This window comes from Oryctolagus cuniculus, chromosome 11 (genome assembly GCF_051225735.1).
Source record: "Oryctolagus cuniculus isolate XC-2025 breed Fujian yellow rabbit chromosome 11, ASM5122573v1, whole genome shotgun sequence".
NCBI lineage: Eukaryota > Metazoa > Chordata > Mammalia > Lagomorpha > Leporidae > Oryctolagus > Oryctolagus cuniculus.
In genome coordinates, this window is record NC_142877.1 from 19,949,459 (window position 1) to 19,973,453 (window position 23,995).

General features: G+C 55.4%; 1 protein-coding gene across 2 annotated transcripts; it reads right to left on the reverse strand.

The window, feature by feature from the left end:
- Nucleotides 1–278: 278 nt before the first annotated feature.
- Nucleotides 279–22,319, reverse strand: SACK1D (scaffolding CK1 anchoring protein D). Of its 2 annotated transcripts, none has more exons than XM_089307114.1 (4): nt 22,063–22,319; nt 9,531–9,698; nt 4,004–4,128; nt 279–1,719 (listed from the first exon to the last, which is right to left on the reverse strand). In XM_089307114.1, exons 1-4 carry the CDS (start codon nt 22,252–22,254, stop codon nt 726–728), a joined length of 1,479 nt encoding a protein of 492 aa, XP_089163240.1. In that variant the 5' UTR covers nt 22,255–22,319; the 3' UTR covers nt 279–725. The 2 variants fall into 2 exon arrangements, with proteins under 2 accessions (XP_089163240.1, XP_002710814.3); XM_002710768.6 differs by having other exon boundaries at nt 21,784–22,319.
- Between the last annotated feature and the right edge of the window lie 1,676 nt (nt 22,320–23,995).

Below are 23,995 nucleotides of genomic sequence, written 5' to 3' on the forward strand. Positions count from 1 at the left end.
CACTTACAAAGCCTGCTACTGCTGGCAGTCTTCCCCGGTCAGACTGCAGCGTAACAGAAACATCCGCGATGCGAAGGCAGGGTGCTCCTGACACTCAGTACTCATTTCAGGTCTTCTAAGTGTTTACAGTCTGGGTCATCTACTTTTTTCCCACCCCAACATTATAAAAAATATTTGCAGAGATAATGTATTAGGTACATTTACTGTGACATACTCTGAGAGTTAAAGAGAAAACTGTCAGAAAGCAAAAAAAAAAAAAAAGTACTTGCACAATCAAATCAATGTTGTTTATATTTATTTAAAGAATATAGATTTTAAAGAGATAAATCATTAAAAAACAAGTTTTTTTCTAAATAGGATGGTGATCAAAAAAACAGTGGTGACTCAAACCTCTAAAAGAGAAAGCACACAAATCAAGAAAAATGTGAAACATATATTGTATCTCCCACCTGAATTAACCTTAGGACATCTAAACATGGTCTGAAAGAGAGAGCAATATTAAAGTCGTGCAAAAAAAAACCGTACCAGTAGTGTTTAAAGCATAAAACCCATGCTTGGTTTGACATAAAGAAAAGTCAAATATTTGCAGCTTGTAGAATTCTGCCAGCCCAGGTGGCGGAGAGTCAGGTGAAGGAAAGGCAGGGACAGCGAGCGCTCTCCACGGAGCAGGAAGCTCTGAGCACCTCCCACCAGCACAGCCGGAGGCACGAGTGGGCCCTGAGCGGTCACTGGTAGGACGGGTGAAGTGCTATGTCTCTGATAGTCAGCAGATTCACGGAGGCCCTGGGGAAGGTCCCGGCATGCAAGCTGAGGTAGTTCTCAGTGAGGAACGTTCTTCTCGAGAGCATGGCCAGCATGTGGTTGAGCCGGGACCGGATACCAGCGAAGTGAAACTGCCGCTCCGCATTCAAGTTCCTAAACGAATCTCTCAAGCACAGCTCCAGGTGGGGGGTGCCCAGGAAGGTGGGGCAGCCAGGCGTGTGGAAGTCGGGGGCTCTGATGGAAGTGTGGGAGCCAGTGGAGCTGGCCACGGAGCCCTGGGAAGACAGAGAGGACGAAGACTTCAAACTGGAAGACCTGGACAGGGACATCTTGGACACGGGTGACACTTCTTTGGACTGGGCTCCCTGAGAAAGGAGAAAGCTCTCGGCCTCGTCAGTCTGGGTGGTGGTGGACCTGCAGCAGAGCGCAGTCTGGGAGCTCACCGCCCTGGTGGCCACCGTGCTCTGGGTGCCGGCACACGCTGTGCTCATGCTGGTTTGCGTCCCCACCTCCCTCGTGCCCGCGGCTGGCGTCTCCTCTCCCGGCTCTGTCTGAGTGGCCACGTGGACGGCCTTCCCGCCCCTGCAGCCGTCCTGGTCGTCGTGGCCGCGGCAGTCATCATCCTCGCCAAGGGTGGAGGACGTGGAGGCAGGGCGCCCGCTCTCTGCCGGGCCCTCTGCGGGCGCCTCGGGCTCCAGCTCGGCCTTCTTGGGCGTGCTGGAGAGCCTGGCCAGCCGCATCCGCAGCAGGTTGCCCAGCGTGAGCTCCTTGGACTGCGGCTTCCAGTCGGTGAGATGGTCAAACTTGCCGCTGATCCGGAAGTTGGACAGGAGTTTGGGGCTGATGGGCTCTGACTGGGCGTACAGGATTCGGAACTCCAGGTCAAAGTGTTCCACTACTTGGCCAGACAGGATTACCAGGTTACTGCTGTTTAATTTGCCATCCGTCCACGTAAAACTTAAGGATTAAAAACAAACAGAAGCTGGTAAGGAGGAGGGATTTTAGCTCATTTATTGTCAGGTACAGCCAAGGTGTCCTGCCCTGTAAGAGTCACACTTTGGTGATATCATTCCGACCGTCTAGGTGAACTCAACCAGCCTTAGCATACGCATGTACAAGAAAGCAGAAAGGCCAACTCTTCAACCGATACAACACCACCTTCACAACCCTCAGCCTCCAAGACTATAAAATTGGACAGGGCTTCTAACTTCTACAGGCGACAGTGTGTGTGTCACTGTCCCCATAGCAGAGGTAAGAACATTGGCTAGAGATGTCACAGCAGGGAGCTGGCGGGAGGCCCCGACGGCCCTAGTCCTTCTTGCTCTGGCATCCCGCGCTGCCTTTTCACAAGTCACCTCTGCTCCAAACACATCCAGAGCTCAGCAGGGGCTATGGCTGCTGCAGGTCCACGTCCACCAGAGAGCCTTCATTCCTGCACCCACTTCGTCACAGCAAGGGTGGGCACGTGGCCAGGCAGGCCAGAGTGTCCCATCACCTTGGATGCAGGGATTCACCTAGGGTGGCATGTGAGCGCACCAGGGCCAGGTAGTCTTCCAGGAATTGATACCAGGGGTGAGAGAAAGCCTGTACTACAGGCACTGTGAGTAAAACAGAATCCTTGCCTTCCAAAGGAGAGCCTGCCTGAAAATAAGGACCAACCATAGAAGTGTAGAACCGGCTGGCACCATGCCTCACTAGGCTAATCCTCCACCTGCAGTGCCGGCACACCGGGTTCTAGTCCCAGTCGGGGCACCGGATTCTGTCCCGGTTGCTCCTCTTCCACGCCAGCTCTCTGCTGTGGCCTGGGAGTGCAGTGGAGGATGGCCCAAGTGCTTAGGCCCTGCACCCGCATGGGAGACCAGGAGAAGTACCTGGCTCCTGCCTTCGGATCGGCACGGTGCGCCAGCCGCGCCAGCCATTGGAGGGTGAACCAACGGCAAAAGGAAGACCTTTCTCTCTGTCTCTCTCTCTCTCTCACTGTCCACTCTGCCTGTCAAAAAAAAAAAAAAAAAAAAGTGCAGAACCAGGAGACCGTGCTCTGACAAACCTATAGCCACCAGGTCAGAAGTGCGGCAAAGCCAGCACACCTCTATGCACTTAAACACGCTCTCTGCCTCGCATTCTCTCTGACTTTCAAATAAAGAAATTAATTTCAAAACAAAAAGACACCCCTCAGGACACCTGCATCTCAACAACTGCGAGCCTGCTTTAAGTCCTGGCTCCTCCGCTTCTGATCTGGCTTCCTGCTAATGCGCAGCCTGGGAAGCCGCAGGCGATGGCTCACATTTCACAAGAGACCCAACTGAGTTCCCAGCTCCTGGCTGCAGCCTGGCCCAGCTCTGGCTGTTGCAGGCATTTGGGGAGTAAGCCAGCAGATGGACAATCTTTCTCTGTCTGCCTTTCAAATAAAATGAAAATAAATTGTAAACAACTTAAAAAATTTTTTTTATCTTACTGCCTCATTTGCCACAAACCCAGGGCTGACATAATTATCACTCAGGGACGCACATTCCTTCAAAAATGAGTTTTTCTCCTTTAAACTCCGCAGACACACCTCATGCATACCATCAGACAATTTCACGGAGAGGCGACAGAACACACAACCACCAGAGCCACATTAGTAGAAATGGCACGAGTTCTGGAGATTAGTGTCAACCCCTCATTACCACCATGCACTCGTCAACTTCCGGGCTCTTTAGAACATCAATGCCAAAGTGAGGCTGCAAAGGTGGGGTTTGAAACATGATAGCATTTTCTAGACCAGAGCACTAAATTACAAGGTGAGAAGCAAGGTGAAGGGTTTAAGTCCAAAGGTGACGGCTTGGGCTCTGCCTTCAACATTGCTGCAGACGCCTGACCTGTCCCCACCTTCCAGCAAGCAGGGCGAGTGGGCTCCACACCCTCAAGGCACCGGGACTTGTGGTCCTGTCACTGCTAAACCCCGAATCATCCGCCGCAGGCCTGGGCCAAGGCCTGAATCCAAGACTCACTAACTCCGTGGTCTACAGCTAAAGTCAACCGCTGGGTTTTAGTTTTGTGGTCCCCAGGATGGGAAAGTGACCCCAGCCTGACAACGTGCAGCAGAAGGCTGTGGCTGACCTGCTGGCACTCACAGAGGTGCCCACGTGGGAACGTGTGGCCACAAAGGCTCTCACGGAGAGGAACCGGGAGCTGTGCCTTACGCAACACGCTACTTCTGGAGGGCTTGGATGCATGAGCAATGCATGGGCTGCGGACTTACCTGTAGGAGCCTGTTGCCACTCGAATGCCATCAATCAAAGTGAACTTTTCGTGAACCTTCCCAATGATCTTGGTTCCTGACCTTGCATAGTAGATATTTCCTGTAATAGTCCGCACCGTCATCAGCTGTTGGCGGGGGAGTGGGAGGGAAATAAATGAAAAACTCAGTGACACTCGTCCAGGGAGCAACTGATGAAGAGGCCACTCTGGATGCCAAGTTTCCCATATCAGTTTACAATTCCCATGCACAGCTTAGGGTCACCGCTCAGCAACAGCACACACGGCATAGCGGCCAGACACTGCTCAGGTCTCCAGGAATGCTTCTGCTACACTTAGTCCATCTTCTCCTAAGTCCTTTCCTTACGTTTATTGCTTTGTTTTTGTTGTTTTTTTTTTTTTTTTTTTTTTTTTTGGACAGGCAGAGTGGACAGTGAGAGAGAGAGACAGAGAGAAAGGTCTTCCTTTGCTGTTGGTTCACCCTCCAATGGCCGCCGCTGCCTGCGCGCTGTGGCCGGCGCACCACACTGATCCGATGGCAGGAGACAGGTACTTATCCTGGTCTCCCATGGGGTGCAGGGCCCAAGGACTTGGGCCATCCTCCACTGCACTCCCTGGCCACAGCAGAGAGCTGGCCTGGAAGAGGGGCAACCAGGACAGAATCCGGCACCCCGACCGGGACTAGAACCCGGTGTGCCGGCGCCGCAAGGTGGAGGATTAGCCTAGTGAGCCGCAGCGGCGGCCACTGTTTTGTTTTGTTTTTATGGTTTATTTATTTGGAAGGCAGAGTGAGTGATAGAGATAGAGACAGAGACAGAGAGATCTCCATTCACTGTTTCACTCCCCAAATGGCCACAACAGTCAAGGCTGAGTCAGGCCAAAGCCAGGAGCCAGAATTCCATCAGGGTCTCCCACGTGGGTACAGGGGCCCAAACACTTGGGCCACCTTCAGCTGCTTTCCTAGATGCATCAGAAGGAGGTTGGATCAGAAGTGGAGCAGCTGGGGCTCAAACTGGTGCTCTGGTATGAGATGCCAGTGTCACAGGCATCGGCTTAACCCACTGCAGCACGACAGCAGCCCCTCTTATGTTTGACATCCTTAGTTCATGGGTCCTGGGAGACTGAACAACAGAACCCACCAAAAGATTCAGAAACAAAATGTGAAGGGTAAAATCACCAAAGACAACATGCTAGTGACAGGTGACACCTGAACAAAGGCTGAAAGAAGCCAGATTGGTGATAGTCACCCTTCTGTTTGATGGCACCCCCACACCATAGGGGACATGGAGAACAGGAACACAGGACGAGCCTCCTCTCACAGAACTGCTGAAGCAGAGCACCCAGATCACATGTGGCTTCATCAGCGCTGTCACATCCCTACATGGAGGTATTTACCAAACAGGTGTAAGGGCTGGGGCGGGCAATGTGCCACAGTGGGTTAAACGGCCACTCTGGATGCCAGTTTCCCATATTGGAGCATCGGTTCAGGTCCCAGCTGCTCCTTTGCTGATCCAGCCTCCTGCTAATGTGCCTGGGAGGCAGCAGATGAAGGCCTGAGTACTTGGGCTCCTGCCAAATGCATGGGAGACCCAGAATGAGTTCCAGCTCCTTGGCTTTGGTCTGGCCCAGCCCTGGCTATTGTAGGCATTTGAAGAGTGAACCAGTGGATGGAAGATCTCTGTCTTTCTCTGTCACTCTGCCTTTCAAATAATTAATGCCATGTTTTAAAACCATACACAGGGTCATATACTGCATGTATACATATAATTATTCCTGTAAAATGACACATATAAATGTATATACAGTGGTATGCAAAATACCAAGATAAACTATATTCTTTGGAGCAGACCAGGAGTGATGTGTTTTTAGGAATCTTACATGTTCCAATTAAATATTTAAGATTTTTGTTTGACTCATTCATTTGACAAACACAGAGGGGCCATACTGTGTGCCAAGGCCTGAGATAAGAGACGTGCGGCATGCTTCTCACCTTCAAGGGCTGGGAGAGAGAAACAACTGAATGATTTGGAAACCATAGCAACACATAACAACCTCCAGGGAAATGAAAACCTAAATCCAGAGCAAAGCCTCCATGTGAACACTCAGGGTAACTGCATTACTAAGTTAACAACTGGGCACTGGGAAGGCATTCGGCCTTGCCTGGGACACCCATGTCCCTCAACACAGTGCCGGGCTCCTGAATCCCACCTCCTACCAATGCACCCAGAGGCAGTGATGATGGCTCCAGTGATCGGGTCCCTGCCACCACGTGGGAGACCTGGACTGAGTGCCCAGCTTCTGGCTTCCGCCCAGCCTTTCTAGGCATCTGAGGAGTGAATCAGCAAATGGGGGCTCATTATTTCTGCCTCTCAAACAAATTTTTAAAAAAACCCAAACTGAAAACTATATAAATATCCTTCAGTTTGTAAATGGCTGAACTATATAGCACTCCCACCATGTGATGCTTCTCAGTAATGAAGAGGAAAAAACCAATGATACAGGCAACAGCTTAGAAGGATCCCAAGGGCCTTGTGCCAGCTGAAAAAGCCAGAGTCAGAAGGTCACATATTTTATGACCCCATTTATAAAACAGAGTCTAAGTGACAAAATCACAGAGATGGACAACAGATGGGAGGCTGGCAGGGGCTGAAGACAGTGGCGGGGGCGAGCACGGACAGGGAGTGATGTGACTGGGCAGGGGCAACACGAGGGCAATCCTTAGGGCTTCTCTGCTGTCTCTGCCCTTTACCCATCTATTGATATTTCAGAGTAAACAGTTAACAACCAAAGACAGAGTAAAACAACACTGCATCAAGACATCACACACTCCTGTGGTGTTCCTACCAGATGAACCACCTGAATCTAACCACGAGGAAGCAGACAAACCCAAATTCTACACAACACTGGCTAGTGGTCTCCAAGAGACTTTAAAAGACAAAGATGGGGCAACAGCCCTGGGTTAAAGGATGCTAGGAAGACTCGACGACTCGCAGCAAGGTGTGGCCCTGGGCTGGATCCCAGACCAGAAGAAAGGGCGCTGGAGGGAAGATGGCGAAACGTGAAGGTCCGCAGAGAGACGGAACCCTGCCAGGCTCATTTCCCGACATCCGTAGGATTTGTGCACGTGCAGTTCAGGAACTTCTGTTACTTTTGTAATTACTTTACAAATCTTAAATTCTTTCAAAATGAAATTTAGAAGAAGGCTAAGAAACACCATAAACTACACACGGAATGGGCAGGAGGAGGGCCAGAGGGGGTGATGACTCCTGAGCCGAGTCTGAAAGGCCCACCATATGATAACAGCAGAAAACACCCATGGTTAGATTTGGGTGTGGTTTTGTGTCTCTTCCCCTTCAGCACGTATCTGAATTTTGTACGGGCCTCTGTGATTGTGGCCAACGTGCCCCTGAACACTGCACGGGAATGTGTGACCGAGCCGCTGCACACAGGGGCTCAACATTCTGACCCAGCCCAGAGCTCAGGGTGGGAGAAGTAAGCCCCATTTGGTGCGGGCACAGGTCCCCAGGCCCCACATGCCGAGGCGAGAGAAGCAACTGGGGAAGACGGCGCTTTACTAGGAAAGCGTTAAGACAAAACCCCTGCAAAACTTGGGGGACCTGGAGGTCCAGACCTTCTTTAAGCCCCCCCACACCCACAAAGGCCGCAACCAAAGCGAGCAACTGAGTCGGTGAATCCTCCTAAATCTCTGCCTGGAAGAGGAATCCGAGCCAATCACGTGATCCAAGTTGTGGCCAGAACTATTCCATGAGTTTTCAGCTGCTAACACACAGCCTTAATTATAGAAAGAGCACCTTGAAATTAAACACCGATGCCTTCAATTTCTGCAGCCGGCTCTGCACAGTGCAGTCTCGGGCTGAGTGCTCAGCTAGATGACACTGCTCTTTTCCTTGCCTGACTTGCATTTTCCCTGGGTCCACCTGGTCTGTGTTTAGCTGACGGCTGGGTCCCAGGGCTGTCTGGTTTCATTCGCTCTCTCAGCCCCAACCCTAACCCCATCATGAACTTGCTTCCAAGCAACAGTGGCAGGCTGGTAACCACCTAATCAAACCCATTCCTCCACTCTCTCACCAGGGAGAGAGAGAAGTAGCCAAATTTTGCAAACTAAATTGCTGGGTCATAACGAAGTGGTAAGTTCGTGTCTCCTGTGCAGGAACCTACAATAGCAAAACCCAAATCCTTTGTCGGTTTTGCTGACTGCTCTATCTCCAGGACCTTCACCGACACGCAGCCCGTAGCAGATGCTCAAACAGGTGATAAACAACCTAAGCTCCTACGTGCACAAGTTAAGTTGTTTAATTAAAAACATGAATTCTGTCATAAATATGATGTTTCTTCTGGCCTGATACCCCTTAAAAGATCAAGTTGGATCAGTTGTGCAGCCTGACCTTTAAGTACTTCCACTGACCCCCAGGATGAGAGCAAAGGTTATAAAGTCCACTTTATAACAGTGAAAGGGGAGCAGCAGCGTGTGAAGTGACCATGAACTTGGGGCTTTCAGGCAGACAGATGAGGAGTCAGAGCCCGAATCCGTGACTTCCTTGCTGTAGGTACGTATCTTGGTCAAAACCACACAAAAACACAGGCTCACTGCCCGTTGCCTGCTAGGGCTGCTGAAGTGACCTAACCTTTATGGGGAGCACTGTGGAGTACCCAGGACACAGCAGGAGCTCAACAAATGGTGGGCCCTGTGACCCAGAGCGGAGCTTCCAGGAGCCCCTGTGGCTAGCAGCAGCTTCCTAGGCTGCCCCCAAGCTCTTAGCACTGGGCTGTCTGAGCTGTTATGAGGCAGAGCAGAATGGGGAAGGGGCCCAGGTTTTGAATCCTATGGTTTCTTTTTTTGCAACACAGTGGCTGAGACATAATCGACATGCCAGTTATGCTGTACAATTCTGTAGTTTTCAAGTGTATCATAGCTCCATGAGCCGTCGTCACAGTCAAGTTTAGAACATTCTCACCACCTTGAAAAGAAAGCCTGCTCCCTTTAGCCGTCTCCCCACCCATTCTTTCCACCCTCAACCCCCTAGGCAACCCCTGTTCTACCCGCTGTCTCTGTAGACTTCCCTGCTCTGGTCATTTAATGGGCAGTCTTTTGTGACCAGCTTCCTTCACATCACAAATGCTTTCAGGCCTGTCCTTGTTGTAGCATGTGTCAGTACTTCATTCCTTCCTATGGCTGAATAATGCCCCATTGTAGGAGCAGACAGCATGTTGTTTATCTGCTTATCAGCTGACGGACACTGGCTGGTTTCCACCTTTTGGCTAGCGTGAATAATGCTTCCATAAACACTCATGTCCATGGTGTGGACACAGGTTCCCACTTCTCTAGGCAGAGACCTAGGAGGGGACTTGCCGAGCCCCAAGTGTTGTTCATTTTCTCTGAGCCTTTGGATGAAGGAGCTTGCTCACGGCCTCAGTTCCCCACTTGAAGGGGGAACCACCACAGCCACCGTGAGGTGCCGGGGCTCAGGCCCACGTTGCCTGTGCGGAAGCTGGAAACGGGCAGCACCAACCTTTTCCTGTTCAGGGTGAACTTTCAACCCCATGCACATATCCAGGAACTGAGAGAGCAGAGCCTGGTCCAGAAGGATGTAGACAGCCACCCCACGCTTCCGGCTCATCTCCTGCAGGTCTCTGAAGATGTCGATGTCGGTGAAGACGTCCATCACCACGGCAATCACCTGCGGGGCAGGCGGAAGAGCAAGTGGTTAGCTCAGCTCACTTCCTGCGTGCTGTTCGGCTCGGGACCCAGCTCAGAGCGAGAGGACGCCCTGCCCCAGCACCCTTCCTTCCCTGTCCCTTCACCCTCGCCATGCACCCTCCAGCCCCAGAGACACTCAGGCCTCTATACCCTACCCAGCGTGACTAGGGCCAGCCCACACCCCTCCCACCTTCCCGCCAGTCCCCTCCACAATGGCACATTTGTCAAAAAAAAAAAAATATATATATAGACATATATCAATATCAATATATCTATAGACATACAGATATAAATATATAGGGAAACAGATTAGGCTGCTGCCCTGCCCAGCTAGCAGCCTGCTCCGTTCAACCTCTGATCCTTTGCTAAAACCTCTGCCTTCCAGGACGCCTCCATTCAGACCAGCAAGGCCACCTGGGTTTGGGGTCCACATGCTGCCACCTTGGGCCTGTGGCTTTCCCACTGGGATTTAGTTTTTTTTTCATCTACAAAACAAGTAAATAAACCTTGGATGCCCTCCAAGACCCCTTTTGGATGTAGCATTCTCCAAGCTGACTATTTTGATTACTCTCTGGTCTAGGATCATAATCTCTGATTTTTTTTTTTTTTTTTGACAGGCAGAGTGGACAGTGAGAGAGAGACAGAGAGAAAGGTCTTCCTTTGCCGTTGGTCCACCCTCCAATGGCCGCAGAGCTGGCACATCGCACTGATCCAAAGACAGGAGCCAGGTGCTTCTCCTGGTCTACCCATGTGGGTGCAGGACCCAAGCACTTGGGCCATTCTCCACTGCACTCCCAGGCCATAGCAGAGAGCTGGCCTGGAAGAGGGGCAATCGGGACAAAATCTGGCGCCCCGACCAGGACTAGAACCTGGTGTGCCGGTGCTGCAGGCGGAGGATTAGCCTATTGAGCCGTGGCGCCGGCCTATCTCTGATTTTTTAAAAATTATAATCTAGAAAAGCCCACCCCATCCACCACTGACTCATGGCTTGAAACAGATCACACCAGGCACGCAGATGCTCCTCCCCACCCCCAAAGGCTGCACGCCTCATCTCCTGAACATTCTGCTTTCTCCCCCAGCCAGGCCTCCTGTAACCAAATAGCCACCATGACACTGGCCACGCCACAGTACAAGGCGCTCTCTGGTGTTTGTCACAGGGCAAGCCCACATCCAGCACGTGGAAAGCTGTCCTAAGGACTCTGCCCTTAAGCCCAGACCGGTCCTGTCTTCTGCTTGCCAACATGGCTCATCGGTGCCTCCCAGGTGGTCTCCGGCACCCAGCAGCTGACTACAGCTAAGAGCTGCCTCTCAGCAGTGTCCCCTTGGACAAACGCAGCTGGCGCCAACTGCTGCTTCCTGAGCTGCAGGGCAGGTGTGTAGCGGCACTGCAGGACTCTGCTGAGTGGAGTGCAAGCCACAGGGTTTGTTTCTCGTGTCCAGAGCTGGGGCTGCCAGGACAGCCCCTGGCAGGGAGACAAACCCCGGCGGCTCTTGGCTCTCCTCCTTCTCAGAGAGGCAGCTCCAGCCTCAAAGTCTCTAATCACACCCTTCCCGGGCTCAAAACCATGCTATCAGTGACTTCTGGTAGGGCTGTGGGCCTGCAGCGGGGGGCGGTGGGTGTGTCCAAACCTCCATGCTTAGAAACCAAATCCGGCGGTGGGGGTGTTGGTTAAGGAAGCCCTGGCCAGGCACTCAGCAACAATCCAGAGCTCTTAACAGTTTCTCCAGCTTCCCAACTTCCCGTCGCTGGGAACCACGGTAACCCTGTATCCCAGCATCGAGGTGACTCCTTTGTAGGTCTCACCCCTGCACCTGGAGCACGGGCCCTAGAATTGGGCGGATCCATCTCGGGGGCCCCGCAGGGCTCAGGACAGGGCTTGGCAGTCCTTACCCCTTGAGGGGTGGGGGTTAAAAAAGAAATGCAGCACCAAAGAGTCAAGCTTGCTGTCCTTCCCCCACTCTCCAGGGTCTCATCCACTGGGATGAGGGACCCTGAAATGCCAGCTCCCGGAAGCCATTACTGCGAGGGGGTTTGGGAAGTCTACTCTCTGGCTGCCTCTCCCCCCTCTTTTTTATTTTAAGATTTATTTATTTATTTGAAAGTCAGAGTTACACAGAAAGGGAAGGACAGAGAGAGAGAGAGAGAGAGAGAGAGAGAGAGAGGTCTTCCATCCACTGGTTCCCTCCCCAGTTTGCCGCAATGGCCAGAGCTGCGCCAATCCGAAGCCAGGAGCTTCCTCCAGGTCTCCCACATGGGTGCAGGGGCCCAAGGACCTGGGCCATCTCCTACTGCTTTCCCAGGCCATAGCAGAGAGCCAGGTTAGAAGTGGAGCAGCCTGGACTCAAACTGGCACCCATAAGGGATGCCAGCACTGCAGAAATCTTTACCTGCTATGCCACAGTACCAGTCCCGCTTTTTTTATTTTTAAAGATTTACTGGGGCCAGCGCTGTGGCTCACTTGGTTAATCCTCTGCCTGCAGCGCTGGCTTCCCATATGGGCACTGGGTTCTAGTTCCAGTTGCTCCTCTTCCAGTCCAGCTCTCTGCTGTGGCCTGGGAAGGCAGTGGAGGATGGCCCAAGTGCTTGGGCCCCTGCACCCGCATGGGAGACCAGGAGGAAGCACCTGGCTCCTGGCTTCGGATCAGTGCAACGCCGGCCGTAGTGGCCATCTGGGGAGTGAACCAGTGGAAGGAAGACCTTTCTCTCCATCTCTCTCTCATTGTCTATAACTCTACCTGTCAAAAAAAAAAAAAAAAAACACAAAGATTTACTTATTTATTTGAATGGCAGAGTGACAGAGAGAGAGATGGAGAGACATTCTATCCGCTAGTTCACTCCCCCAAACAGCTACAACAGCCAGGGCTGGGCCAGGCAGAAGTCAGGAGCCAGGAACTCCATCCCAGTCTCCTACATGGGTGGCAGGAACTCAAGCTCTTGGGCCATCTTCTGCTGCTTTGCCAGGTGCATTAGCAGGGTGCTGGATTGGAAGTGGAGCAGCCGGGACTTGAACTTGTGCTCCAATATGGGATGCCAGTGTCATAAGCAGCAGCTGAACCCACTGCACAATGCTCACCCTTCTCCCCTGCCCCCATGAGGCCCTAGCTGTGATTCCTGGCAAAGGGCACAGCTAGAACCCACCGGACACGGTATCCCTGCCGAATGGGAGGCGTCCTCAGTCGGTCACCCCTCTGATGCCTTTATCCGTCCTGCTCTGAGAGCTGTGTCCATCCCATACACCCAGGTCACATAACAGAGTGGCTAAGGCAGATCAGCCTGGGCGCAGAACCCAGCCCTGCCCCTGCTTGGCTCTGCAACCCCAGGCTAGCACTCAATCCCTCTGGGCCTCAGTTTCCTCCTGTGGAAGCTCCAGATAGGCAGAGCATCCACGCCAAAGGGACCAAGTGAAACAAGCATTCAAAGGGCTGAGTGCGGACGTTCCTCGATGCGGCCAGGCCCTCCACGGGCAGCTGGGCTGACTGCACGAGGCAGAAAGATGGTGCATGGCGCAGACCCAGCTTCCCCTTCAATAGAGGGCGTGGGGAGCAGGGAAACTGGGAGGCCATTCCCTCAGGGGGACATTCCTGGGGGTGGGAGAGGCAGTAAATCACCTCCCTCACAGCAGCAGAAGTACTTCAGGCACCCACATGCTTACCAGATGAAGAGCAGGGAAGGCTTCCTGGAGGAGATGGCTTTTGAGCTGAATCACGAACAAGGGTGAGATTTGGACATGAGAACATGGGAGTAATAAAAGGGATGGCATTCGGCCAGGAAGCCACATGACGGCAGGAGGTGCAGACCAATGGGGCACCCACCAGTCCAGCTGGAACGCACAACATGCATGAAAGGGAGCCACCAGACATGACTGGGGAAGACGGATGAATGAGCAAGATCATGGAAGGCCTTGAATGCCAACCAAGGCATCAATCTTAACCCTCCTTCCCCACATGGCCTGACTAATGAGTGATGACTCCACCAGACAGAAGAAATTGAGACCAGAAGAGAGGCTAGTGCAGGTCAGAGATCCGGCCCTACCTCCTCCAGCACGGGGCCACGTACCTGAGTACCTGCAACGCAGCAGGCACGTGGGTTGCTTTTAGGTTAACAAACTTCAACAGATGTTTAAGAGGCCAGCCAATGAAGACAAGAAGGCCAGTGATACAGGCTAACGTGGGCCTGAGGCCAGTGTTGTGGCACTGCTTACAACGTCCACATCCCATATCAGAGTGCGTGCGGTTCAAGTCCCGGCCGCTCAGCTTCTGATCCCGCTCCCTGCCAATGCACCTGGGAAGGCAGTGGAAGATGGTCCAAGTGTTTGGGCCTGCCACCCACGTGGGAGACAAGAATGGAGTTCCAGGTTCCTGGCTTCAGCCTGGATCAACCCCAGCTGCTGTGGCCATTTGAGGAGTGAACCGGCAGATGGAAGATACCTCTGTCTCTCCTTCTCTCTGTCACTCTGCCTTTCAAATGAATTAACTCTTGAAAAACAAAAACAGGCCAGGCGAGAGCAATGAGGGTGGCAGAGGAAGGAAAGGGGTCGTGGGAGAGCCAAGCCACGGGGGCGTGAAGGGGAGGTAGGAGGAGGCTCAGGTCCGCACAAACAGGAAAGAAAGCAAGCTTGAGGGAGTCTCGACCCCGATTCCGCTGGTGGCATTCACAGAGGTCTGGACGCGCTGGTATAGGCGTGAGGGCAGCACTCGCAGGCAACAGACACCTGCTCACCTCCCTACCGCCCCACTCTTCTCCCACATACCCAGGGCGAGCCCACCTGAGCCGGGCCTGGGGTTGCGCCCTGAGAATGCAGCTCGACCCCTGGGCCAGGGGAACCCAGTCTAAGCCAGGAGACACGCGGAGGGCAGAGTGTGTTGAGACCCTCGGCTACGGACACCAACTCTGGGTGCTACGGACTCACAGACTGGAGGAGCCTGGTCCTGCTGGCCAGGGCAGACAGGGCTGCTGGCCACGGGGCCTACAGCCCAAGGCACCTGCCAAATTCAACAGTTAACAAAACAATGGCACAGACACCACCTTTGTTACAGCATGAGTAAGTAGCCAATTTGCTCTTGGGTTCATTGTCTGGTTTTAAAGCCCCAGCCTTTCCCAGGTGTTGGGCTTGGACACTGCTCCCTAACAGCCTCGGGCTGTGTGGAGGGTGGGTGGAGGCCCCCAGCCCAGAACCAACATGCCCTCCTTTCTGTTACAGCAGGACCAGAGGGGCAAGTCTTCCTCCTTTCACACCCCATCCCCCGCTCCCACCCTCACACAACCAAGCCCTAAACAGTCAGCCAGACCTGGGGCTTTTCAAATCTCCAAAGAGCCAGTCCCCTCCTAGGGCGGAGCAACCATCTGGACTCCATTCGCCAACAGCCAAGGGCCCCTCTCCAAGGCAGGACCTGTTTCCTAGGGGTCAGTGTTCCCGTGGCACATGCCAAGCCCCAGGGCTACACCCGGACTGGAAAGATGGCAGACATCATGTGAGATGGGCAAAGGGGACCCCACCAGAAGCCGGGGCAGCCACACCCACCAAGTGCCTGCGGTCGCCGTGGGCACTGCCCATAGAAGCCTGAGCAAGCCGTGACTTCTGAGAGGTGACTCCAGGGTCAATACCTGCTTGTAACTCAGTACAACTCAGTCCCCAAATGATGCCTAAAGAGGAACATTTCGCTGCTCAGAAGCCTGGGGGGCTGCTCTTCCCCTCCCCCACACCACTCCTGCACTGTTGCAGCCACAGCCAGGGCAGCCAGGCCAGGGTGCAGTCCCACATCATCATCCCAGGTGACAGACCCTGAGCCTAGCCCCTCAGTCCCTGGATCTGGGCTCCTCCACTCTCAAGACCCAGTTATGCTCCAACACATTCTGCTGGCTACGATAGTGTGCAAATAACACCACTATTCGTGGTGGCTCAGTGAGAGAATCCGCGTAAACACTTGGCATTTCCTGGCACACAGAAAACCCTCGCATGGCAGCTACTCGTAGTCTCAGTCCCACTTCTGCCGCTGTCCCCAGGCAAGTCATTTTTCCTGAGCCCCAGTGTCCTCAAAACAAGGCAGCCTCCAGCTCAGAGAGCCCGTGATTCACGCGGCCTCCATGGGCTGGTCTGGGCTCTGACCAGCAGGTGCACCCTCAAGGGGCCTCTCGGGGCCAGTCATTCCAGTTCTCATTCCAGCTCTCCTTTGGCATGAAGCAGGAAGTTCATGTCCATCCCCCTTCCCTGTGTACTTCAGTGACCCTCCCTTCCCACCCAGACTCATAAAGCAAGACCAGGTGTGCAACGTGCTTGGAATTTGACCAAAGGTCTGCACACGTGCAAAGAAGCATTGGCCCGTGCAGGGCTGAGCCAGGCCGAAGCCAGGAGCTTCTTCTGGGTCTCCCATGTGTGTACAGGGGCCCAAGGACCTGGGCCATCCTCTGCTGCTGTCCCAGGCCATTAGCAGGGAGCTGGATCGGAAATGGAGCTGCTGAGACTAGAACCGGTGCCCATATGGGATGCCGGCACTGCAGGCTGAGAATTTAACCCACTGCACCGTAGCACTGGCCTGAGAGAGGTATTTTTACCTTTTTAAAAATTATTTTTATTTAATTGAAAAGCAGAGAGAGAGAGAGATATCTTTCATTGCTAGTTCACCATACAACAGCCAGGATTGGGGACAGGCTGAAACGGGGAGACCAGAACACTATCCAGGTCTCCCAGCTGAGTGTCAGTGACCCAACTACTTGAGCCATCACTACTACCTCCCAGGGCGCACATCAGCAGGAGGCTGGGATCAAAGCCAGGACTCAAACCCAGTCACACACGAGATGTGGATCGAACACCTGCCCCTTAATTTAATGTCGCGAATGTGTACGTCCCAGGAGACTAGCGGCTCCCATGTGGGGCAGTGCAGTCCCAGACACTTCCTATCATCAGAACACAGAGCTCGTTCTCCTCCCCTCCCGGAGCTGCAGGGCTCTCTGTGTAGGAGCTGCTCTTTCACCACAGAGAGACGTTTCTAAAGCCAGTGTGCCCGCCAGATCTTCTGAGACAACGCATCCTCTACTTCTGGCAGCAGAGAACAATCTTGCAACTTCCTTACTCGGACGGATGCTAGGCGGAAAGAATCAAGAAAGGACGGACAAACGGAGAGAACAGCAGTTGCTGGGTGCCGGAAGGGGAGAGCGGCGAGTTCACTTTGGGAAGGTCAAGTTCTGCAGAGGGACGGTGGTGACAGCTGCACAGTGAGCCACGGAACCCTCAAAAATGGTGAAAACGGTGCCTTTTGCATGATTCTACAATGCAAGGATGGGCTGCCAGGGCAAAGAATTCTCTGGCCCCAGATGACCATAGTGGCAAGGTCAAGAAACCCACTCTAGGTTGATTCAGGCATCAGGAACAGGCAAGGAGCATACCGCACAGGGTCCAGTGTAACGCACAGGAGGACGGAGCAAGATCGAGAGCGCCTCAACTCAAGACACAGGCTGGGACACGCCAGGGACCTCCGGCAGAGTCCTCGGCTGCCACTCCTCCTGGCAGGACTCCAGTGACGCAATGACCACGACCACTCATGCTCCAGTAATCAAAAGGTTTCCTGAGAGGGGGGTCACGGCAACAGTTGGACCATGGACCAGGAAGGACGATGGCCGGAGGAGTGCGGGACCTCCTGGCAGGACAGGCTTCGCCCATGGACTCCCATTTAGAAACCAGGAACAGCTGAACCACATCAGACGGGCACAACCAAATGAGGTCAGGCAGTGCTTCCAGGTACTGGCTGTGGCCCAGCCAAACACCGATTCCCATGGCAACAGAGACAAAGCGCTGAATGAGTCATCAAGTGATGCAGTGGCCTGAGGCAGACCATAGAGCAAGTGCACGTCCAAGAACGCTCGATGTGGTTCAACATTGTGCTGAAAATCCCTTAGGAAGCAAACACACAGCCTTCAAAGGGTCCAGAGCAATCCTTCCTCCAGCTCTGGTTGAGCTCAAACAAGCACCAGGTCCACGGCCAACACACCCCTCACTCTGAAAGGCGCACAGAAACAGAGCCAGCGGGAGGCCTGCAGAGGCACAGGCCCCAGTGGCCCTGAGCAGGGCACACTCGCCCAGGGAAAGGCCGTTGGTTACCTGAACCACCTCCCTTATTCTGTGTCAGATGCCCCAGGTGGTCAAAGAACTGCCGGAGAAAACCCATCCCAGAGCTGCACAGCCAGGATTGGGCCCTGCCACTTAACAAGGGGCCCTGGCTTCCCGTGCCCGTTGCTTGGTTATGGAGCCTCACTGCAGGGGGCCCTCAGACCTCCTCGGTGAAGACAAATGAAGCCCAGGTCTGACCCTGTGCCGGTGCGGCCTGGTGCCCGGTCTCTGGGGTCATGTGGGACCTGTCCAGTGGATTTCAAAGCTCTTTCATTCAGTTCTCAAGACTCCCAAGTAGTTCCTCTGCTCCAGGTACCAGAATTCTCTGTCTGGCTCTGCCATTCCCAGGGGGCTGGGGCTCACATCCTCTTGGCATCATGAACCACTTCCCCACTTGATGGGCGCAGGAGGCCTCTACTATCTTATTGCCCCCCCCCCAACACCCACCAATTTTCTCCCCGCAAAAGGCAGATTCACGACTGTCATGGTCACTTCCTGTTTCTAGAATACATAACAAGGATATTCAAAGATCAAACTTTAAGTAACCTTTTTTTAAATCAATGTTTTATTTACTTATTTATTTTTGGAATTTATTTGAAAGCCAAGAAGACAGAGATTTCCGATTCACTGGTTCACTCACAGCAGCCAGGGCCAGGCCAGGCCAAGGCCAGGAGGCAGGAGCTCAATCCAGGTGTCCTACATGGGTGGCAGAGACTCACCTCCCTGAGCCATCGCTGTGGCCTCCCAGGGTGTGCGTATGAGCAGGAAGCTGGAACCCGGAGGACAGCCAGGACCCATTCAGGCCCTCCGATGTGGGCTGAGAGTGTCCCGGGAGGCATCTTAATGGCTGTGCCAAATGCCTGCCTGGAATTGCTAAGTAACCGTTAAAAACCTCCAGCCTGTTGAAAACCCCCAAACTAGCCGTGTGGAGTAGAAATGAAGGGAATGGGCCCTGGGTCTGGACAGGCAGGGGCCTGAGCCCCCTCGGTCCCACACGAACCACGTGATCTCGGGCAAGTTACCCAAGCTCTGTGGGCTTCGCCTCTTCTTGACTGTGGCCAGGTGGGGAGGGCTAAGTGCGTGAATAACGCAGCTAAGGGCTTAGCACGACAGCCGGCCACCTGGAAGTGCGCCATCACGCCACCAGGGGGCACCCTGGCCTTCACGCGGAGGGCTTCTCATCTGCACCATCGTGGTCCTCACTGTCCCACGGACTGGATGGCAAAGGAGTGACCCAGCGGCTCCGCGTACATTACGCACGCCTTTACAGAGTGTGGCGCCGCCTGAGCAGCCGCCAGCAGAAGCCTCTATCACCCTCTCCACCCCAGGAGGAGCTCCTGGAGCACGGGGCACAAGGTGGGTGAGAGACCCTGCCTCCACGGAGGTTCCGGCTCCAGCATTCCCTGCTGCACAGCCTTGGCAACCTAACTTCTCTAAGCCTTGGTGCCATCGTCTGTAAGATGCAGATTCATTGCGCCTGTCTCGGTGACTTAGCACGGCGTGTGGCAGACAGAAAGCAGTTGTCACTTTTTTTTTTTTTTTTTGACAGGCAGAGTGGACAGTGAGAGAGAGAGACAGAGAGAAAGGTCTTCCTTTGCCATTGGTTCACCTTCCAATGGCCGCCGCGGCCGGCGCGCTGCGGCTGGCGCACCGCGCTGATCCGATGGCAGGAGCCAGGAGCCAGGTGCTTTTCCTGGTCTCCCATGGGGTGCAGGGCCCAAGCACCTGGGCCATCCTCCGCTGCACTCCCTGGCCACAGCAGAGAGCTGGCCTGGAAGAGGGGCAACCGGGACAGAATCCGGCACCCCAACCAGGACTAGAACCCGGTGTGCCGGCGCCGCAAGGCGGAGGATTAGCCTAGTGAGCTGCGGCGCCGGCCCGTGTTGTCACTTATTTTAACAAACAAGATGTCCCCCTCCCCATCCAGCTCATCTCAGCGTCACTCCCCTGGGTCGCTCTCCTTCCACATACCAGTGGGAACCACCCCAGTCCTCCTCTACCCTTCCTGGGCCTCCCTCTCCCAGCCCTGCCTGCTCTCCGGCCCGCTCCTACCCTTTCACAGCCAAGTCTGGCCAATTCCACCCAAAACTCTGCCTGCCCACAAGGCCTCAGTGCAGCCCCTCCTCTCATGCAGGACTCCCGCGGTTGCCTCCAGCTGTCCTGGACAGCAGCCTCACCCCCATCCAATCCACCCTCCTACACACACCCCTCACCCTCCACAGTCTAGCTCCAGCCCCCCCCCACTAACCCTGCCCTCACCCACTCTCCGCTCCATGCCTGGGAATCCCACCACTCCCACAGGCACCAGGTCCTCTGCTCCCACCCCTCCTCCTGCACCCAGCTCCAGGGTTTCCACTCCTGAGACCTTTCAGGCCCTCCCCCGCTGCCTGGAGCCACCTCCTCCCTGCTGCCCACCTGCACACTGTCCACTCCCTAGTGCACGCGGGCTGATGCCTCCCGCTGTGGCCCAGGCCCCAGCGGCGTCCGACACACAGCAGGCACTGAAAAGCCAAGTACTTCGGCACAGGGCAAACACCAACACACACACACACACACACACACACACACCCAGTGCACTGAAAGTAAAGAATGAGCCACTTCTCCCTGGGGCAACACGCAGCATCCACGGGCAGCATGCTGGAGAGAGAGCAGGGTAGGCAGCTGGGGTGGGCACAGAACAGAGGAAAGCACCACAGATGGACACAGGAAGCGGAGGTCCGGGCTCCAGCCCCTCCGGAGGCCAGCATGTGAGTTTAAGACATTGGTTCCCTCTGGCTCCACTGCCCCTTCACTACATCTAAAATCTGGGGCTGGGCAAAAGGCAGGCAATCTATTCATAAGGACGTCCATTTGTAACTATTCTCAACTTCCAAGTGCTCAAGGCCTCCTCCTGGAGGTGAGCTTCGGGATTGCACACCTGCCCCAGAATCCTGTCTTTAAAACAAAACAAAACAAAACAAAACAAAAAAACCACCTTTTTACTGAACCCACAATGAAAACGTCTGCAGCATCCAAAGCAAAGGACCCTCAGGCCACCCACAGTGTCAAAGAGCCGACCCCAGCCTCGCTGCAGCCCCCACCCACTCCCCTCCAAGTAAGACACCAGGTCACTATGGCCAACCCCGCGGGTCAGCCACCACCAGGAACACTGGTGAGAATCGGGGCTTGTTCTGGGCCGTGGCTACCTCCACCTGACTTGATGCTGATCTCTTCACCCACAGACACACCCTGGTACCAGGCCTTATCATGGCCTACAGCTTTACCCACCAGGCCTCCAGCTCAGCCAGTAGCCGGGCATCTGCCGGTCAGCAAGCAAGCTGAGGGGTACTGGACCGAGGCATTTTCCCTCCCTGACCCCCAGCGCCCGGCGGGGGCATCATCCTGGCCTGCAGGCCGCCGAGATCTGCCGCAGCACCTGGCTACCCTGCCAGTGTCAGGCAGCAGGGCCAAAACCCACCGCGCTCAGACGGGCCCATCGGGGGTCATGCTAACGGGAACCGCTCCAGCCCACGGAAAAGCAACCCGTTCCCCACTCATCCAGAAGGGGCAACCTCCCCCTCTCCTCTCTGTGCCACTTTCGCATCGTCTGCTTCCCACAGCATAAGTTGCCTCTGGCGGCCACCTCTCAGGAACTTTCCCCTAGGGATGGACCGTCTTCGGTCACGGGGATGGGACCTAGTGTCGGCTGACCGCTGGGAACGCTGATAATGTTTCGCTTTTAACTGACGCCTGGAATTGAGATGATTTCTGGTCCCGCTCCCAGGGGACACTGAGTATTGGGAGTTGGAACCCCGGCACAAGTCACAGGGAGTGACAGAGGGGGGATCCCAGACCCGAGGGGAGACACGCAGCGTGCGGAGAGCAGAGGACCCGGGAAGCACCAGGGGTCAGAGGGCTCCGCCCGCGCTCCCGGCAGGCCTCGACGAGGGTCTCCCGTCCGACCCGGACGGGGCCGCTCACCTCTCGCGCCGACCGGAGCTGCTGGCGCAGCGCGTCCTTGCAGCCGTAGGGGCCGCGGTCGCCCGCGCCGCGGGGCTGGAAGTGCGCCTCGACGCGCGTGGCGCCGCGGTAGGCGCCCTGGTAGAAGGCGGGCCAGCCGAGCTCCAGCAGCGGCGGCTCCAGGTCCGACTGCTCGGGGAAGTAGGTGCCCGACGAGCAGTCGTGCGACGAGCCGAACGAGTCCTCGGCCGCCGCGGCCTCCTCGCCGGGCCGCTCGGCGGCGCCCAGGATGTCGCGCACCTCGTCGGCGTTCAGGAAGCGGCCCAGGCGCTCGCGTCGCAGGAAGGCCGAGAAGGCGTCGGGGCCGCCCGCCACCAGCTCCTCGAGCGCCAGGCGCCGCGCCTCACTGAACAGCTCGGCGGGGTTGGGCGGCCCGCACGGCGACAGGCAGGCCGCGGGCAGCTCGTCCAGGACCTCGCACCGCAGAGCCATCGCACCGTTCCCACGGACCACACTCGGACTAGAGCCTGGCTATGGGCTCGCTTTATAAGCACCTTTGAATCAAACCGGCCCGCGCCATTGGCCGCGGTGCCCCGCCCCGGCTCTCTCATTGGCTGAATTACTCCAATGGTGGGGCGGGGCGGGGCGCTCGCCGTCACGGTCCCGCCCCGCGGCGTGCCATTGGCTGCCCCAGGGCTTCAGCACCGGATTGGCTGTGGGTTTCGCCAGCCCCTTGCAGTCGCTGCGAGGACTGCTGAGTGGGTTTTAAACCGGGCTCCGCGGCGCTGGCTGGACATATCAGGGCCTGCTGGGACTCCAAGCTCTGCGGTTAGGCGGGGACAGCGGCCGGCCCTGAGCAGCCTTACAACCTCGGGTGGCGGCGCGGGCAGTGAGGCCCGGGAGCCGGGTCCTCGGCCATCCCAGCGCGCCTCCTGGCGGCCGCCCTTCCGCGCGGCCCCGCAAGCCCCGGGGGGAGGAGAGGCCCGGAGCCTGCTCCCTGGACATTGAGCCGAGTGTGGCCAAACGACTGTATCCCTTGCGTTTAAGTGTTCACCTATTTTTTTTTTTTAATACCGGTCCGTCGTGGTCATTACTTCCTCGACGACACCCTCTGGCGGCTAACGCCAATGTTCTTTGCCTGTTAACTAATTTCCGCGTGCTTTCCACCTGCCCCAAAGCAGCCATTCCAGGCTCCAGAACCACGGTGCATCCGAGTCACGATTTCCAGTAGCCCCAAGGTTGCCCGGCCGCCCATCTTTCCCTCTCCGGCTGTCTTCTCGCCTTGCTCTCGGAGCCTTGCTTTTCCTAACACTGAGGAAGCAGCCGCAGTCAGAAGGCCACATCCAAGGTCTCCCTGTCTCTTCCCTGCCCACAGTCTGACCGCCTCGGGTCTCCATGGGTGGACTGTGCCTGAGCCTTCCAAGCTCCACCCCCTCCACCCCAGCGGGAGCTTCCAGCCCCTCCACGGCTAAATGTGGTCCAATCAATCAATCAATCGTCTATCTCCTCACTCCTTCCTATCAGCGCGCAAGCAGGCTGCGGCAGTTTCACCTTACAACACTCCTCTTGAGACCTGCCTTGAGAGCTACCTCCCCATTTCTCTGCCACTTTGGCATAAAACCTCAGCCGGGTGTGCACACTTGCCGGTCTCCAGGTTTGCCCCGGGCCTTTCATGAACCCCTCCACTGAGGTGAACACCCCCTGTCCCACTAAAACATCTGCCAGGGTCACCAGGAGCTCCAAGTGCCAAACCCAGCAGCTTGCAGGCCTGGTCTGTGTGTCAGTGAGCTCGTGCACACAGGGCTGTAAGCGCTTCCTAAATCCGAGGGGCTTCCATGATCACGTAGCAGCCGGTACACTTCTGAAACCATGCCAGCCTGCCCCTGCTGTGACAGCTCTCTCTGCCCATTCCTGTCTGGGAGACCCTGCAAGCCTAAGTGTAGGGCCTTCCATGTGTCCCTGCCCTGGCACCCTGTGTCCAGAAGGCTACAACAGGGCGTCCTTTGCAACACCTTTGCAGACACCAACACCAGCGTGTGACAGGGACGAGAGCAGTGGTGTGGGGCTGGGCCACACATGGCCTGTCTGTGCTCCACTGTCCAAATGAGCAGGGCCTCACCTGCCGTGTCGCTGTGAGAAGGTGGACAGATGATGGCATGTTGACCACCATAAGCTCCATGAGGACCAGGACTGGGCAGGGATCAGGGGAGGGGCAGGACAAGTCAGCGCACTC